The 17,699-nt window shown below is 34.4% G+C and overlaps 3 protein-coding genes across 3 annotated transcripts in view; 2 read left to right on the top strand and 1 right to left on the bottom strand.

The window, feature by feature from the left end:
- Positions 1-5,298: 5,298 nt before the first annotated feature.
- LOC134267712 (uncharacterized) lies at positions 5,299-7,420 on the top strand. Its single transcript, XM_062749930.1, has 2 exons — positions 5,299-5,602; positions 6,178-7,420. The coding sequence occupies exons 1-2, from the start codon at positions 5,401-5,403 to the stop codon at positions 7,383-7,385; spliced, it is 1,410 nt and encodes a 469-aa protein (XP_062605914.1). The 5' UTR covers positions 5,299-5,400; the 3' UTR covers positions 7,386-7,420.
- A 422-nt stretch (positions 7,421-7,842) lies between these two features.
- LOC134267701 (uncharacterized) lies at positions 7,843-9,514 on the bottom strand. Its single transcript, XM_062749917.1, has 2 exons — positions 9,242-9,514; positions 7,843-8,884 (listed from the first exon to the last, which is right to left on the bottom strand). The coding sequence occupies exons 1-2, from the start codon at positions 9,340-9,342 to the stop codon at positions 7,843-7,845; spliced, it is 1,143 nt and encodes a 380-aa protein (XP_062605901.1). The 5' UTR covers positions 9,343-9,514.
- Positions 9,515-10,464: 950 nt separating this feature from the next.
- LOC134267710 (zinc finger protein OZF-like) overlaps positions 10,465-17,699 on the top strand; it is a 30,822-nt gene continuing 23,587 nt past the window's right edge. The window contains exons 1-3 of the mRNA XM_062749929.1: positions 10,465-10,540; positions 14,632-14,734; positions 16,543-16,607. Of these exons, the coding sequence (XP_062605913.1) occupies positions 14,668-14,734; positions 16,543-16,607 (132 nt within the window). The 5' untranslated portion in view covers positions 10,465-10,540; positions 14,632-14,667. The remainder of the gene's footprint in view (positions 10,541-14,631; positions 14,735-16,542; positions 16,608-17,699) is intronic.

The raw sequence follows: 17,699 nt of genomic DNA, 5'->3' as shown, positions 1-17,699 counted from the left end.
GAGGGGGAGGGGGGTTCCTGATTGATAGGAAGAATTACAGACACAAAATATCAGCGCCCCCCCCCTCTTTTCCCAGACATAACTTTACAATAGAAAATGTAATGTTCATTGAAAGTACAGCCCCCACCCCCACTTTTTGTTGAATTATAGTCCACTGAGGGTAATGTAATATATCTGACAAAAAAATTAGGACTGATCGAAGTTGGACCCCCTCCCCGAAATAGGATTTTCGGGCTTGGAGTGGGCAAGTATTTTTTTTTTTTGGCTTCTCAAGTTTTTTTTCGGGCGAATATTCTTTTTCTGGCTGACCCCCCCCCCCCCCCCATTCTTTCGAAAAAAGATGATACGTCACTGGAATTAGTAATTTTTTCAACCATTCCAGGGCCAGAATTCTGTTATAAAAATCTACCAATCCCTCATCTAAATCAATTGAATATGTCTTAGTAAGCATGCATGGGCACATATCAGTAGCGGATTTGAGAATCTTGAACAAAAAAATTGTCCAAGCCTGAAGGGGGACGGTCTATGGTTGGAGACCAAGGGGGAAAGCGGAGAAGCTCTCAGGCTTTATAGTTTTATAAAATAGTTTTCAACTTAATTCAGCTAAACTCAATGTGAAACTAATGCAATGTCCTACAAAGTAAACCCAATTAATTTATTAATTTTATGTACTTGTAGATTTTGGTCACTAGAGATGGTAAGGCGGGATTTCCCCCTCCCCCAACCCACCCAGTGCACGTGTGTTATAACGATGTGTTTACACTTAAAAAAAAAAGGAAAGTTCAAGACTGATAAAAAAAAACGTATGACAATGTTCTAAGTAAGCTCAGAAGTTTAAGACTTTTACCCAAAAAAAACAAACAAACAAACAAACAATTCAAAATACGAGTAAAAAGAAAAAAAAATTGCTGCACGACTCATAATTTTTGATTTATTTAATTATCAGATTAAAGTAAACGCCATTGAATTTCGACATGACTTTAATTCACAGTCGCAGTGTTAAGGCTTTGCACGTTTCAAGATTGTCAATCCTTTGTCGCTTAAAATTTTTATTCAAATCGCTGAGATTTCTTCTACGACAATTTTCTCTCCCGCCAATTTAGTGCTTGCGGAACGCGGAAAATACGTTATGCTCATATAAAGGCCGAGGATACCCGTGTTCGCATAACATAATAGTGAATCGACATAATGTAGTAGTGTAAGTTAATATCATAAAGAATTGACATAATGTAATGATAGGTTAACACAATGTTATTGTTGTTTAATTAAATGTCATGAACAGTAAACATAACGAAATACAAGAATGTGTAAATGTCATAAAGTGTTGACATAATGTAAAGGAAGGTTTACACGATGCAATAGTAGTGTGGGATAATATCATAAAGAATTGACACAATATAATGGAAGGTTGACACAATGCAGTAGTAGTGTGGGTTAATGTCATAAAGAGTTGACATAATATAATGGAAGGTTGACATAATGCAATAGTAGTGTGGGTAAATGTCATAAAGAGTTGACATAATATAATGGAAGGTTGACACAACGCAATAGTAGTGTGAGTAAATGTCGTAAAGAGTTGACATAATGGAACCGAAGGTTGACACAATGTAATAGTAGTGTGAGTAAATGTCATATAGAGTTGACTATATGTATTTAGGAAAGTTCACACAATGCAATAGTAGTGTGAGTAAATGTCATAAAGAGTTGATATAATGTAATGGAAGGTTGACACAATGCAGTAGTAGTGTGGGTTAATGTCATAAAGAGTTGACAAAATATAATGGAGGGTTGACACAACGCAACAGTAGTGTGAGTAAATGTCATAAAGAGTTGACATAATGTAATGGAAGGCTGACACAATAAAATAATAGTAGAAGTAAATGTCATAAAGTGTTGACATAATGAAACCGAAGGTTGACACAATGTAATAGTAATGTGAATAACTGTCATATGGAGTTGACATTATGTAAAGGACAGTTCACACAATGCAATAGTAGTGTGAGTAAATGTCATAAAAAGTTGACATAATGTAAAGGAAAGTTCACACAATGCTATAGTAGTATGAGTTAATATCATGTAGAGTTGACATAATGTAATAGAATGTTGACACAATGTAATAGTTGTGTGAGTAAATGTCATAAAGAATTGACATAATGTAATGGAAGGTTGACGGAGTGCAATTGTTGTGTTCTGCTATAAGGCAGTGACGGCGTTCCATATGTTCTCTTCTTTTGAAGCATAAGATTTTGCACCAATTCTGCTTTATACGAATAAAATATAAGGTTTGCTAATTATGGGCACAATTGGTACCAATGGGATTCCCATTAGATTGTTGGAAGACCTCATGTCTCTAACAATAACATAGATATAGTTAATTAGAAACTGGACCATATTTTTTATGTCAACTTCAGTGGACTTGTGAGTACATTCAGAATGGTTTTTAACACAAAAAATAACAAGGAGGTTTTGATGACATTTGGCACGAATATAAGTTTTATTGAAATGTCCGATGAAATTTTAACTTTTTAAAAATTTTTATTGGGTTTCCGTGAAAAGGGGAAGGAAAATAATTTCCCGATAGTGAGTTTTGATTTGCATAAAAAAAACTTCAAACTTGGTACAAAATGGTACATTCGTAGGTCACTTGAGTCACTTAGTCGACCTTTTGCTATATCCGTTTTTGTCCGTCATCATCCGTCGTGTGTTAACATTTGAACATTTTCAGCTTCTTCTCTCAACCAATTTTGACTTGGGTAAAGGAAAACAGAAAGAGTGAATTTCATAGTCCCTTCCCCCTTGGTGCCTGAGGGATGGGACCAAAACCACTAAAATTCTTCTTCCTTACTCCCGGGCATCAAACAGTCAAACTGTAGGTATGATTGTAATTAGCATTGAATCCTTTACCAAAATTGTTAAATTCATAGCACCAGGTTAACACGTTTAGAAAAGGAGCTGAGTTTACATTTTTGTTTTGTTTTTTTTCCTTACCAAGAAATTTCCGGATTTGATTTTTTTTTATTGTGATCAGCCAATTCTGAAAAAAAAAAATCAGGATCCGTGCCCCTCCCTCACTCCTTTTTAAGCGGTTAGCTAGCTAACCGCTTTATGGCATGGGCCTCCAAAAACCGGAAACTTCCATAAGGCGCTACCTATCGACATCGCTTTATGGCACGTAACCTTATCCTTTTGCAACCAAAACCGGAAACTTCCACAAGGCGCTACCTATCGACAACGGTAACTTCAGCAAAGCGCTTCCTATGATTTGTATACTGTTGGCGTAATACGCCCCCTGGTGAGAGATTGACAATAAGCTGTGTATGAAGAGTGGCTATTATAACGATTATATCGAATTCTTATTAGACTATTATTTACCAATGCATTGACAATACTTAAAACACTAACTTTAAAGAACTGAGAATTTGGTCCTTATTACATGTACATCGTGCGATCCCGATTTATAGCATTTGTTAGTTTATTTTTGAAAGTTGAACGATACGGTTAATTATACAGCAGGTTGAAGGTTATTACAGACTGCAAAAACATCAGCAAATCTCTCGATCGAGTTTGATTTTCCTTGCCAAAGTATTAAGAAACACCATTTATTAAGTTAAGTAATACCTGAAAAACGCTTTTATAAAAACACCGAATACATCTGTACGTTTTACACTTTTTGTAACGTTTTTATGGAAACAATAGGATTACCTCCACAATGAAACGTTTGTTTTCTTCTCTTTTCTTCTCTGTCTAATAAACAGATTATAAAAGCTCTGCTCCCAGGGGTAAATTCTCTACTCCGTCTTTGATAATTTATTACAAACGATCATAAGGGATCACTTACTTTTAGTTTTGAAAAAAATAATGGGGCACTTAGAGTAGTAAAATTAATTTTGAAAAAAAAAATGGATAAATATATATTAATTTTAATCGGCATTGTGATTCTCTTCTAAAAATCAACCGATATAATTATTCACAGGAGAATAAGGTATGAAAAATCTTGGCAATTAGCAAAAATTTAAAATATATACTTAATGCTTATTTATAAGTTTTGAAAATTTTATCAATTCCTAAGGAACGTATTATTAGCTGAGAAAATACTTTTTAAATTTGAATTTGTCTAATTTGTCGATTATTATTTTGAGCGTTTAAGAAGAATTAAATTAAAATACAGGTGTTTAGAGGCACATTGATAGAAAAGAAATCAGTGTATATTGTTTAACCGACATATTGAAGAAAGTGACACTGATAACTTCTTAAGTTACACTGACTTTTAGTGTACATTTGAATTTTTAAATACTAGTATTGATTGATTAGACAACTTTCCTTTTCACATGTTTTATTTGAGAACAATATTGCATGAAGAGTATATGGCAAATACACATTATATGTCCTTATCTAGACATATTGTGCAAGACTTCTTTTAAATGATTCTCGTATACCATTTACTTTATTCGAACATTTACTTGTTTGAAAAGTCAATAAAGTACATTTCATAAAGCTTGATAATCTTGTTTACTCGCCAGTCTTCCCTTAGAAGTAGTAGTTCATAATATTACTAAACGGAAGTATTCAGTATCTGTATCAAAATACAGAATGATCAATGATCGATTTAAGATGAAAAGCTGACTCCTGAAAGTTCAAGAGATGGGATCCGTTGCCTAGAAGAAGTAAGCATCCCTCGTTGACAGGTTACACCCGCAGTGAGCCTACACATCTGGGGCTCTCTGATATCTCTGATTCATTTACAGTCTCTGCTCAGCCATCTTTTTTTCTCTGACTAGCCAGCTGTAGATCTACACTACTCCAAATCCATTAATCTAAAGAATTTAACTTGTCATTTTTTTAGTTGTTTGCTATAGTAGGCTTTACAATTACCTAATTTCAGATTCAATAGAGCATGAAAGACAATTAAATTTTCAACATCAACATAATTGTTTTCATCCAGAGAACGATTGGATGCCACCAAGAGAGAACTTTTAAAAATGCACTTCCTGTCTTTCAAACTGAAGAAATCTCATGTTTAAATTTTGAAACATGCATTTCAATCTAATTAAAATTTATTTAAATGTTCCAAATCCACTACCGCTTCTCAAACATCTAACATCCCATTCGGGGTCACATCAGAGCGACCTTTCGATTATGAATACATGTACTAGTAAACACAAACACTTTGGCCATGTAGATTCAAGCCTCGGTAAACAATTCTCAAATTAATTCCACGGCTACATATCATCGTTATTGATACTGTCTTACGTTGAATAAGGAACCTGCTCCGGTTATCTTTTCTTTAGAGGGCGCCACAGGCAAACACGGTCCTGTATCGGAACACCCTCGCGCCTTATCTGTAGTTACCGATCGAAGAAAAACGTAAACAATCTGCTGTCAAACACGTGCCCGTAAAACATGCCTGAAACTTGTTGTTGTGTGCCGAATTGTAGTAATCGGGGTGGCCATCTATTTCCAACAGACCCGTTAAGAAGAAAAGCATGGATACACGCAATAAAACGTGGTGAAACTCGTTTTCAAAGCTGGACTCCGTCAACTCATGCTGTTGTTTGCAGAGCACATTTTAAATCAGACGACTATTTGACTGAAACCCAGCATGGTAACAATATTTATTTATTTATTTTGAAATCTTTGATAAGCATGTGCAAAGTAATGTTAATAGATTTTATTCTGAGCAATATTTATGCCTTATTTGCTTAGATGAAATGCACTAAAATATCGAATCCCTTGTTTACCTCTCATACGAAGTAATCTGATAACGTTACAGACACTGCCACATGCAGACTCCCCACTGACAACTTCAATTACTGGTCATTTATTACAAAATGCATTATCTCTTAACAATATAAACACAAGGCATGTCTAAAATAACACATGCTGTTGCCTGATAATTTATGCATATCTACCAGTACAAGATACTGTGTTTTGACATTGATGTCTAATTTGCACCCTGCTTAAAAACAAATTTGACCTGTTTAGTTGAATTAATAAACACATGGGCATGTTTTGTAACATCAATTTCATAACAATAATACATGTAATAATAAAAATATTTTAGTAAATTTATATTTGTTTTATTTGCTTTTAAAATTTAGTTCTTAAATTATAAATTAATTATTTAATAAATAATCTAGAACTATGAACAAGTATTGATATAAATGATTTAATTCTTAGGAACTACTCCTTTAAGTAAAAGATTGAAGAAAACTGCAGTGCCAAGCATTTTTCCCTGGGTGGAGCCAAGTCCACATTCACTTGAACGAGCCGACAGAGCCAAGTCCAGAGGCATCAAACGAAAACTAGCAGAAGAATTTTCTGCTTCGTCTTCCGTAGATGAAGTCATCTATACATCAGCTGATGATCTGCAAGTATCCGAGGAAACTGTATCTAGCTCTACCCAAATTTTGGCTGAAGAAATTCATGTCACTGTTCAGAAATCTGACGTTAAATTTTTTGATGTACAGACACAAACTCCTCGGTATCCCCCAATGAGTATTGAAAACTTTACAAATGATGATGCCGGAGTAAATTTCTATACTGGATTGGAAACTCTAACTAAATTTTATTTTGTTTTAAGAACCTTAGGACCCGCAGCTCACTGTTTGAATTATATTTATCATAAGGTTTCAAACATTAGTGTTCCTGACCAATTTTTCTTAGTCCTCTGCAAGTTACGGCGCCATACGACCAATTTTGAACTTTCAAGATTATTTGGAGTTTCCGAAAAGACTGTATCAAATATATTTTTTACATGGATTTTATTCATGAGTAAGCAATGGCAGGAAATTGACATTTGGCCTACAAAGTATCTTGTTAAATATTACTGTCCATCAGACTTTAAAACAAAATTTCCAAATACTAGAGTGATAATAGATGGCACAGAGTGTCCAATTAAAAGACCAAAGTTACCAAAGCCACAGCAAGCAACGTATTCTACCTATAAAAACCGTAACACGGTAAAAGTTCTTGTAGGAGCGACACCAGGTGGATTAACATCTTATATTTCTACAGCTTATGGGGGATCCACAAGTGACCGTCAAATAGTTGAAAGAAGTAGGTTGTTGGAAATGTGCAATTCTGGAGATTCAGTAATGGCGGACAAAGGTTTTAATGTGCAGGATATGTTTGTACACAGGAACATTCAAATAAATACACCAACATTTTTCAAAAAGAAAAACAGAATGTCCTGTGCTACTGTGATTGAGGACCGAAAAATATCCAGCAAACGTGTGCACATTGAGAGGATCATTGGACTTGCAAAAACATTCAAAATTCTGACTGAGCCTATGAATAGCTCTGAAACAAAACTTTCTTCAGAAATAATCTATGTTTGTTTCATGCTGTGTAATTTTAAGAATTGCATAGTGCCATCTTATGCATAACTTGGTATTAAAAATGACATAATAAGAGAAAAAAGTCTTATTTCATTTTTCTTTATTGCAACTACATTTGCCATCATATGTCTTGAAAAAAGTTTTTTCCAATAGAGCAGACTTAAAAAAATCTTCATAGAATTCATTCAATTTTTTCTTCATCTCATCAATAAATTTATCATCCCTTTCTATTGCAAAGAATAAAAAGTCATTGAAAGTATACACAACAAATATACACTCATTTTTCTCTGCACAGTAAAGTTGTCCTTGGACCTGATAGTAATAGTCATGGGATTTATTCAAATAAAATTTACTTCCAGACTGCTTGATATAAGGAACTGTTTTTGAGGAAATAAAACTGTTTCTAGCCACATATGGACACTTAACTTCAATCAAGGTGTCATCGTCGATAATACCATCTGGGGTTGCTGCTAAATGAGGGGAGTCCAAACTGACACAAATTCCACTATCGTAAACTGTGCGTCCCGAAATTTCCTGGTACTTCTTTACAGCTTCTTTTTTCGTATTTTCTTCCATGAAGAATAGGTTTGGCATTAATTTTTTGTGCCTTTGTTGTTAAGAAGTCTGCAAGTTTCACCTTATCAGTTCGATCAGTTGCTTTACATATTCTCCCGAATACCGAAGAATGAAGACGTTTGCAACGTTCCTCAAACCAAAGGTCGTTGGCCGCTTGTGTAGCTGTTTTTATCATAACTTGACGTGCATTCTCCTCTGAAATTTCTGATACATTTAAAAGTTTCAAATGATTTTCACTAAACGTGTCTTTTAGATAGTCATGGTCCAGGTTGTAAGCTTTCATGTTTACAGGCTCATACAGCTGAAAAATTGGAGTCTTACTAATACCTGGGTAATTCAAGCACACATTTCTAAAGTAAGACTGGTATCCCGGATTGCCTCTAAATTCAACTGGACGAGGGTCATAGTCATTATTGCATACTTCGTCACAGCCTGGCATGTCCAACTGTCTTGCTTTCATAGGGCTTCCTTTATGGGGCTTAGCACGATGAAAAGTTTGTAACCTCTGTGTGCAGGTGAGTTCTGTTTTGTATGTCCCATGCTTAACAAAATCTGCACATGAAAAAAGTACAGCACAGACATGCTTGCAATGTGCATCGGGTCCCATACCTGCCGCACATTCACATTGAGACTCTATAACACTTCTGTCTTTTCCTATCATAATGTCAACAACATATTTCACAGACTTCATCATTGAAGCTTTTACACTACTTCTAACGAACCAATTTGAATCATGAAATGTCACCCTCACATACTGGATAAACCCATCGTTGTACATATCCCTTCCTTTCTTATCAGTTGTCTTATTAAACTTCGACAAGAAAGTGGAAATTTCTGCCTCTGTGCAACCTGGAAAGGTCTTGTCACCATGAAGGTCCTTGTAGAGTTGTGGATCTGGCGTCATCATCATAAATTCAGGTCCATAAACATCGGTCTTAGCGCAATGTGCATTTCTTCTGTAGGCTTCAAGTCTGTAATAAAATAAGCATATTTAATTCTTTTTCATGTATAGTTTGAGAGAAACATAGCTGCAACAATCAGGAAATAATAATACTGCTTCATAATAAAAATGTAGAGAAGTATTCTTATTTTACTGCAAGCACCAAGCAATATGACATCGATGTTAGAATTACCGAGGAAATTCAAGTTAAAAATCTAACACGCTAAAGTTGCTGATTATTTAAGAATTAGTCTCTTAAACCCGGTAATTCTGATATTTACTGTCAATTTGACGTAATGTTAATCTTTTACACACCATTGATAATTATTTACCGTGTTATTAATAATGTTTACTTGGATTTGCATGAAAACATCGTATGTTTATTTACCTCTCCACAAGTTCCCACTTCCTTCCTGATTTCTTTGCTCCAAACTTTTCTAACTCCTTCTTAAGTTCGGGTATAGTCATATCACCACAATTAGATGCCATAGTAAATTAAGGATTGTAACTGAAACGTGTGTGCTTTCCGATATCGTATTCGAGAATGGATGCTGATTATCCATCTTCACAGGTTTTATCATTTTTGTAATGGACCGCATTTTCCTGTGGCGCCCCCTACCGATACAAGATAAGATAACCGACTCCGGTTCCCCATTAAAGTAATTTTGGAATAAATTTCATGTATAGTTTGCAGTCTGGCATCTGAACGTGAATAATGCAAACGAAAGAGCACAAACTATACAAGATACCCCACACGTCATACATAACACAGCTTTTGCAATGCATATTTTGTTTACTACAAAACTCCTCGGGTGTTTTGGTTCGGTGGTGAAAACAAGAAACCCATCTGAACTATAAGCCAAGATTTCGGAGGAACCATTTTCTTTGGCTAATCGAAGATTCACTCTTACATGACCCCAAATAGGATGTTGTTAGATGTTTGAGAAGCAGTAGCGGATTCGGAACATCTAATTTTAATTAGATTGCATCCATCTGTGACATCAGTTTGGAATGTTATTGGTTTTACTATTAAGTAAAGTATTACAAAAACAGAATGTCTGTTTGTTTTTTTGTTTTTTTTGTTCTCTGATGACATTGGACAAAGATATGCATACTTAAATATCATCATTTCATGCACTTTTTTCGGTACATATAAGATGAAAGCTTGCTAACCGCTTTTCAGTACTTTCAGTACTTTGATTTTTTAAGTGCATAAATATCAATATAAATTTGAAACGTTATTCAAATGTTTGTTCCTTTTGTGGAAGTTGTCATCAAGCTGTTACCTGTCGTATGTGGAATTCCATAATATGGAATGCTAATTCAACAAATTGAAAATAATTTTGATCAAACATTTTTATGCATTTGGAAATTTACAGCAACCTAGAAAATGAGCTTAAGCTAAGAAAGATGAATTCTGTTCATTAGTTGTAACATAGACCTTAAGTTTTAGGTCTAAGGTTGTGAAGATATCAACAAAAAAAGCGAAATCCTAGACTGTCGGGAGTTGAGACGACTAGTTTTACCACTTGCCAACATTATGATCGGGATCGTCATTTTGACTACCGGTATTTATACACTAATACACCAAGCCAGATCCGTGCCTGCACGTGCAATTTTGAATTTTGTAAAACTCTGTGTATTCTGAGTATTCCAACAGTCCTTGCGAAAACCTGAATATTTCTAGGTAGGACAAGTAATTTTACAATTGAAACCTGTCAGAGGGCATGTACAAAAACATTATAGATATGTGTTTCCCTGGAGGTTTTGGCCAAAGGGGCTTGTCTTCCGGATTGATAAATGTAAAATAATTTTTTTTTAATTTGTATCTACATTAAATACACTCTAAAAGTTGCTTTAATAAAGATTCTGACATGATCAGGCGAGAAAAATAATGTTTTTAAAAAAGTACTACAGTCATTTTAGGGTATTCCGAATCACCTTTTACATTTTGACTGCAGATGATATGAATTTTTTATTTTCACATGGTAGTTGTTTGGTATCAATTTAGTGAAAATTCAGACCTACTTTATAGAACGAGTCTATCTTCGATACAGCGACCTTGACAGGGGTTATTTTTACATCACCTTTTTAGTGTGTTGCGAATCACTTCCGGGTTTTTTGAATCGCCAGGTAAATGGTTATAAACACCCCCCTCTATTCGCACTATAAAACAGCTTTACAGAAGCGGGTCATGCAGAAAAGCAATTATTACCAAGAAAATACACGTTTCAGAAACTACATGACTGTTAATCGTTGTCCTGTAAATATAATTTGTCACTTTTTTGCCCCTGTGATTTTTTTTTTTTTGATGCAAAACAATTAACATTGAACATATCAAAATTCTACTAATGGGCTACCCAAAAAAAGATCATACATGTAATAAAAAAAAAGTATGAATAGTAAATTAAAAACTAGCTCTTGTTTCAATATGCGTATCACAATTATTAAATATGACATAAATCACTGTATGTGTGCACAGTGTAAATATATGTGTACATGTATATGTGTGCAAGTTCATATTTACATATGTATGATAAAAGGATCAACACTGGTCAAGTGAATACCATCATTACTCATTAACTCTTCACAGCTTAATTTTCCATTTCATAATATTCATAGCTAGGTCTCTTATATGTAAAGAAAACCGATGTAATCAAAATATCGGACATTTAACAAGTATGCAGCGTGTGCGATTGCTTCCGTTGTGGTCATGCAAATTTGTAATTCGTAATACCCCAAACTGTAGGGGGCTACAAATGCGATTGTAACATACACATTTTTTAGATGTAATAAAAAAATTAAAATGCTTATGAAAGCTCATAAAAATTCCGTTCTATCAATACCTAATATGCTAGGTTTCATCCACCAACAACGACATAGATTAGAAATATTCTGCAACGTTTACACACGGGCATTTTCTTCGCGAAGGATAGGTAGTGAACGAATGAATTAATTATTTTTTTACTTAAAGCATTAAGTTTACAATTGAGTTTCTGATTGACAATATCTATGTGGTTTTTGGAGACCAGGTATTCCAACAATCTATTGGAATTCCCATGGGTACAAATTGCGCTCCGTTATTAGCAGACTTATTTTTATATTCATATGAAGCAGAATTTATGCAAAATCTTTTGCGTGAAAAGAAAAAAACACTTGCTGTGGCCTTCAACTCGACATTTAGATATATCGACGACGTATTGTCAATTAATAGTGATAATTTCCATTCCTACGTCGACACGATATATCCTGGTGAGCTTGAGATAAAAGATACCACAGAGTCCAACACATCTGCTTCATACTTGGATATTTTACTTGAAAAAGACACAAATGGTAATCTAACAACCAAGCTATATGATAAACGTGATGACTTTAACTTTTCTATCGTCAACTTCCCTTACTTATGCAGCAATATACCTTCATCACCTGCATACGGAGTATTTATATCTCAGTTGATTCGATACGCAAGAGCATGCTCTACGTATGAACAATTTCTTAAACGAGGTAAATTATTGACAAGCAAGTTGATGAAACAAGAATATCAACAGTCTCGTTTAAAGTCATCATTTCGTAAATTCTATGGTCGATACAATGACCTTGTCAGCAAATACAATTTATCATTGAATGAAATGCTGACTGACGTTTTTCATACCAATTGTTAGTCCATTATTTATACACTGAATTGACTACGGATTTTTTCCGTTATTTCCTGATTATGACAATGAGCACACGGCGGGTGTGACCGGTCAGCAGGGGATGCTCACTCCTCCATGGCACCTGATCCCACCTCTGATGTTTCGGAGGTCCGTGTTTGCTCTGCTCTTGTTTTGTATATTTGTTTAATGGACGTTGAGATTGAATACTGTTCGTTATTTCCATATCCTTATTGTATGTATTAAGCACGAACCATGTTGTTAATGACTATTTAGTTGTCAAACGTTTGCATGTGTTGTATGAGATACAGCGATAAGGCCATTCAAAGTTTTTTCTATGTTAAGCGTCAGCGTTCGCCTTGGTTTTTGACACCCCATGTAAGAAAAAACACACAACATCCGGAGTCCTGAAATTGATTAATTTCGTCGAAATTTTTTAATTTTGTCAATTTCTCCAAATAATTCTAGACGGTAAGTTATATTGGGTGTATTTTAAGCATTTAATCCCTTGTTTTTGCTTAAGAATAGATATTTCTTCTATTAAAGCAGTTTAGTTAGATCAAATCATTTGAAGCGCGTCATTTTTACAGGGCTCTCGATTCTCTAAAATTGGGGCCGTTGAATGCAAAAAAGGTACCTTTTTTCCCAAAAGAAAGATGTAAATTTCCCAATTTCCATGGCAAAATATTAATTAAAAAATAAAAGTCCATGAAACAATCGCAAAAAAAAACCCAAACAAAAAACACTTGCAAGTGAAAGTAAAACTGTACTACTAATGTATTAGTTCGCGCCAAATGCATTCGTAAACTGGTTTGGGGAACCAGGTTATTGTTTTTACAAAAATGTACAGTGCGTACTGTCTATGAGTGCAGAGTATCTTGCCATGTAGTTTCGACAGAAAACATCATTTGGGTTTCAAAAATAGACATTTCATTTAAACATTAGTATGTTGCACCTAGAAACATACCCACGCTTTGGCATGTTCAGTCTCGCGCTGTATTGGTAAGCAAACTAAAGTTGCCCATGTGATCGAGGAAATTCGGGAATGTGACTAGCAACTGTCAACCAGAAAGACTGATAACCATAATATTAACACTCAAAGATGGTTATGACAAAGCTAATGTATTTTCATAAATAGCCTACGTACCCATGTTTGTTCCGCTTAACTGTTTATTCAAAACCAGAGTTAAATTGATGAAAAAATGCTAGAAAAGCAAAATTTGAGGATTTTTAAAATAAATTTAGGTTATACAACTCTTCCCAAAATGAGGATAATTTTCCCAATTTGAACGGCCCCGGCCCCAGTCCCAAAAAGTGGTGTGAGAGCCCTGTTTTATGTCTTTAAAGCCTGCGTTTTATGTTTTGGCTTGTGTGTTTTTTGCGAATAGGTAGGTAGGTTTTTGAAAGATGGGTGGACGCTAAACATAGAAAAAACTTGGAATGGCCTAAGGTAAATTACCGAGTGTCGCGAAATGCGGGGTGATTCGGAATACCCTAATGACTAAATACATAAGCTCTCAAAGGGACGCAAGCTGACATCTTGGAAAAAATACCCCCTCCCACTTCAGCACCTATTTCTGGACTCTAAGGCATTAATTTATTTCGTTGCCATAGTTCTCTTTCCTAAAGTGATGATTTTCTTAAATGTTGATGCGGTTGTCAGTCGTGAACACGCATTTAATCAACAGAAAACTAACACAATTTCTTCAATTTCATTATTTTTCTTGCCTGATCATGTCAGAATATTTATTAAAGCAACATTTAGAGTGTATTTAATGTAGATACAAATTTTTTAAAATTATTTTACAGTTATCAATCTGGAAGACAAGCCCCTATGGTTTTGGCCCTTTTACATGATTGTTTTACTGTCTGGAAAAAGAAGTAGTTTCCTTTCATTTCTTCACATTTCTGTTGTTTATACTGAAATAAAATTTAATATACAGATATATCAGATAAATATCTAGGATAAGTTATGTTTTGGGTACGCTCAACATGATCAAGCCATTTTTTTAAAAGACAGAGTTATGCCCCTTGGACTTAAAAAAAAATCCAATTATTTGCAGTTTCTGTTAATTTTATTTCGTTTAGAATAATGCATTGCCAATTCAATTATTTGTTTACTCAGTTGTAGGCTTTAGATTAGAGCAATAACTTGGTCATAATGGCAGAGTTCAAGAACACGCATACACCTTATACTGAAGACCCCTCACCTCATATGGAGTCCACTGGTGAGTGTTATTATATACATGTATTTTAAGGTTCACTGATACTCTGATAAGAGAGATAACTCTTAATGACAAAAATGTCTACTATCCCTTTATAAAGAACAAGTCTCAATAAGACATCTGTGATCCCCGGTTACTTGTCAATTTTTAAATCTTCATTAAAATCCTTAAAAAATACATTATATTATTCTCTTATGTCTATAGTATATGAGCCAGGGTTTAAAAATGTTAAATAATTGCAATAGATGACAGACGAAACTGTGTTTTGAAGGAGGGGTGCTTTGATTTTCATGAATATCGAAAGAAATTTGTGACAGGTACCCACTTCACAGCCTTTGTAAACATCGAGTACAGATTTATTCAAAGTCGAGATCGAAATATAATGTGTATATTATATTTATCAAGGTTGTGTGAAAATATCTTTGTTGAACAACCTTGCGCTCTATGTTTTCTGCTTAAAAGTATCATGATTTTGACTCTGTTCAGTGAGTACATTTAAATAGGACTAACCCTTTGTTGTCCTACTAAGAATAGATAATATGTCACTTGAATCCACACCGTCAGAGGTGAATACGTTGTGAAAGCGTGTTTACTATCTGATACACATTTAAGCAATTTCTTCCAAAAAAAAAAATAACAAACAAACAAAAATCTTTCATAAGTTTATAAACAACACAATAAATTGAATAATTCATTTCTGCCAAAAACGGGACATTGTTTTTGCATTCATAATTCCTCAGTTCCGATTCTGGATCATACTTCTATTCAAAAATAGGGTTCGTTATTTTCTTTTGTAGTTTACAAAAATACATGATCTGTGTAGCAGATAACTTTTATTTACTCAACTATGGAATATAAAGAGTAATATATAAAGAATGAAAAAAAAAATTGGTCAAATTTGGAGCAGAGGGATACATGAACGAAATGGAGATAACGAACAGTATTCAATCTCAAAGTCCATTAAACAATATACAAAATAAGAGCAGAGCAAACACGGACCTCCGAAACATCAGAGGTGGGATCAGGTGCCATGGAGAAGTGAGCATCCCCTGCCGACTGGTCACACCCGCCATGTGCTCGTTGTCATGATCAGGAAATAACGGAAAAAATCCGTCGTCAATTCAGTGTATAAATAATGGACTAACAATTGGTATGAAAAACGTCAGTCAGCATTTGACTCAATGACAAATTGTATTTGCTGACAAGGTCATTGTATCGACCATAGAACTTACAAAATGATGACTTTAAACGAGCTGTTGATATTCTTGTTTCATCAACTTGCTTGTCAATAATTTACCTCGTTTAAGAAATTGTTCATACGTAGAGCATGCTCTTGCGTATCGAATCAACAGAGATATATATACTCCGTATGCAGGTGATGAAGGTATATTGCTGCATAAGTAAGGGAAGTTGACGATGGAAAAGTTAAAGTCATCACGTTTATCATATAGCTTGGTTGTTAGATTACCATTAGTGTCTTTTTCAAGTAAAATATCCAAGTATGAAGCAGAAGTGTCTGAAGTGTCTGACTCTGTGGTATCTGTGGTATCTGTGGTATACATGTAATTCCCCTGAAATGGGGGGATTCAAAGAATACAGTGTAATGTCTTGAACAAAACTATAATGGGCGAAATTAAAATGGGGTTAAATTGTTTGCAAGTAGGAAATGGCTAAAATAACTCTGTATATGGTACTACATGTATAGAAGTACATATATATCATTGTAAATTAGAATTTTTTACTAGATTGAACTCTTGTTACAAAAAAAAAAATATATTCTAAATCTTACATGTAAAATGTCTTGATTGTAGTGAAGAAGGAGCCATTTTGGATTTCTGACTCTGGAGAAGAAAATCAACAGCTGTTAACAGTGAAGGTAAATTTTTTTTTAGCTCATCCCAATGTACAGTCAGGGGCATCATGGAATCAAGTTATTTTTCAAAATAACTAGTTTAGGTTACTGCACTTATTTATGACTATACAAAGAAGTAACTCATTTGAGTTAACTCTTAAAATGTAGAATACCTATCAGTTTTGCTAAAAAACATCAATATGTTGAGTTTTCTGCTGATTAAAGATGATGTAAGGCTGAAAAAGTTGTAAATATATGTACTTCTTTTAATAAACTTAACAGACTTAAGGTATACCTTTACTAGCGGACTAAAAATTCCACTGATAAGAACGAAAAACAACCTATTGCACATTGTACACCTATAATTCTGGTGTTTAATTTCCATTTCAAATTACTAGGTCAATGACCTACTTTTCATGCTAGTGGCCCCTGAGTATTTCGCAGGAAATATTTAATTTTTTAATAGACGAATTTCACATTCCTAAGAGTTATTTCCCATTGTCGGCGTAACGCTCATTTTTTCCCTCTTTCTCCTTTGTAAGTTACATGTTAATATTTTTAAAATTCAAAATTCATATGACAATTTCGATCTGTACATGTATTGCCGGAGTATGGGGCAACATGAAAAACATAATGAGCATATTCATATAGATTTTATTTCTAGGATACCGACCCATAAAGTTGGTAAGGTTATAGAGGGAAAACAGCGTCTTACGCCGGTTGACCCTGGATTGACCCCGCAAAGGGGAATAACTTTTGTAAATGTGAAAGTCGTCTATTGATATTGGGTCAAAACTAATTAATTTTATCCATTTAGAGCAATTTTTGATTTAACATATCATGCTTTACAAAATTTCCTTTCTGTTTTCTGAAACATGAGTAAACATCATCTTTAATATCTCCTAAGCAGTTAGGATGATATTAAAAAAATATCATGATTTTTAGCTCTACTGGTCAGAGACCAGAAGAGCTTATGCGATAGTAATGCGTCCGTCGTCCGTCCATCGTCCGTCTGTCTGTCTGTCTGTAAAAAATTTTTCAAAATACTACTCCTCCTACAGTTTTGGTTTGATTTCAATATAACTTGGCACACAAGTAGACTACACTAAGATAAAT

Source organism: Saccostrea cucullata, unplaced genomic scaffold, assembly GCF_032062105.1.
Source record: "Saccostrea cucullata isolate Sc308-1 unplaced genomic scaffold, CSIRO_AGI_Scuc_v1 ctg4625, whole genome shotgun sequence".
Classification (NCBI taxonomy): domain Eukaryota; kingdom Metazoa; phylum Mollusca; class Bivalvia; order Ostreida; family Ostreidae; genus Saccostrea; species Saccostrea cuccullata.
Note: the sequence above shows the minus strand (reverse complement) of the source record. Positions and strands in the feature narration are given on the sequence as shown.

Bases quoted from the DNA above. Each gene is read 5' to 3' on its own strand.
- LOC134267712 (XM_062749930.1), top strand. From the start codon at position 5,401: ATGCCTGAAACTTGTTGTTGTGTGCCGAATTGTAGTAATCGGGGTGGC. The intron at 5,603-6,177 runs GTAACAATATTT...TTTAATTCTTAG, and splicing joins TTTGACTGAAACCCAGCATG to GAACTACTCCTTTAAGTAAA.
- LOC134267701 (XM_062749917.1), bottom strand. From the start codon at position 9,342: ATGGCATCTAATTGTGGTGATATGACTATACCCGAACTTAAGAAGGAG. The intron at 8,885-9,241 runs GTAAATAAACAT...ATTTTATTACAG, and splicing joins AAGTGGGAACTTGTGGAGAG to ACTTGAAGCCTACAGAAGAA.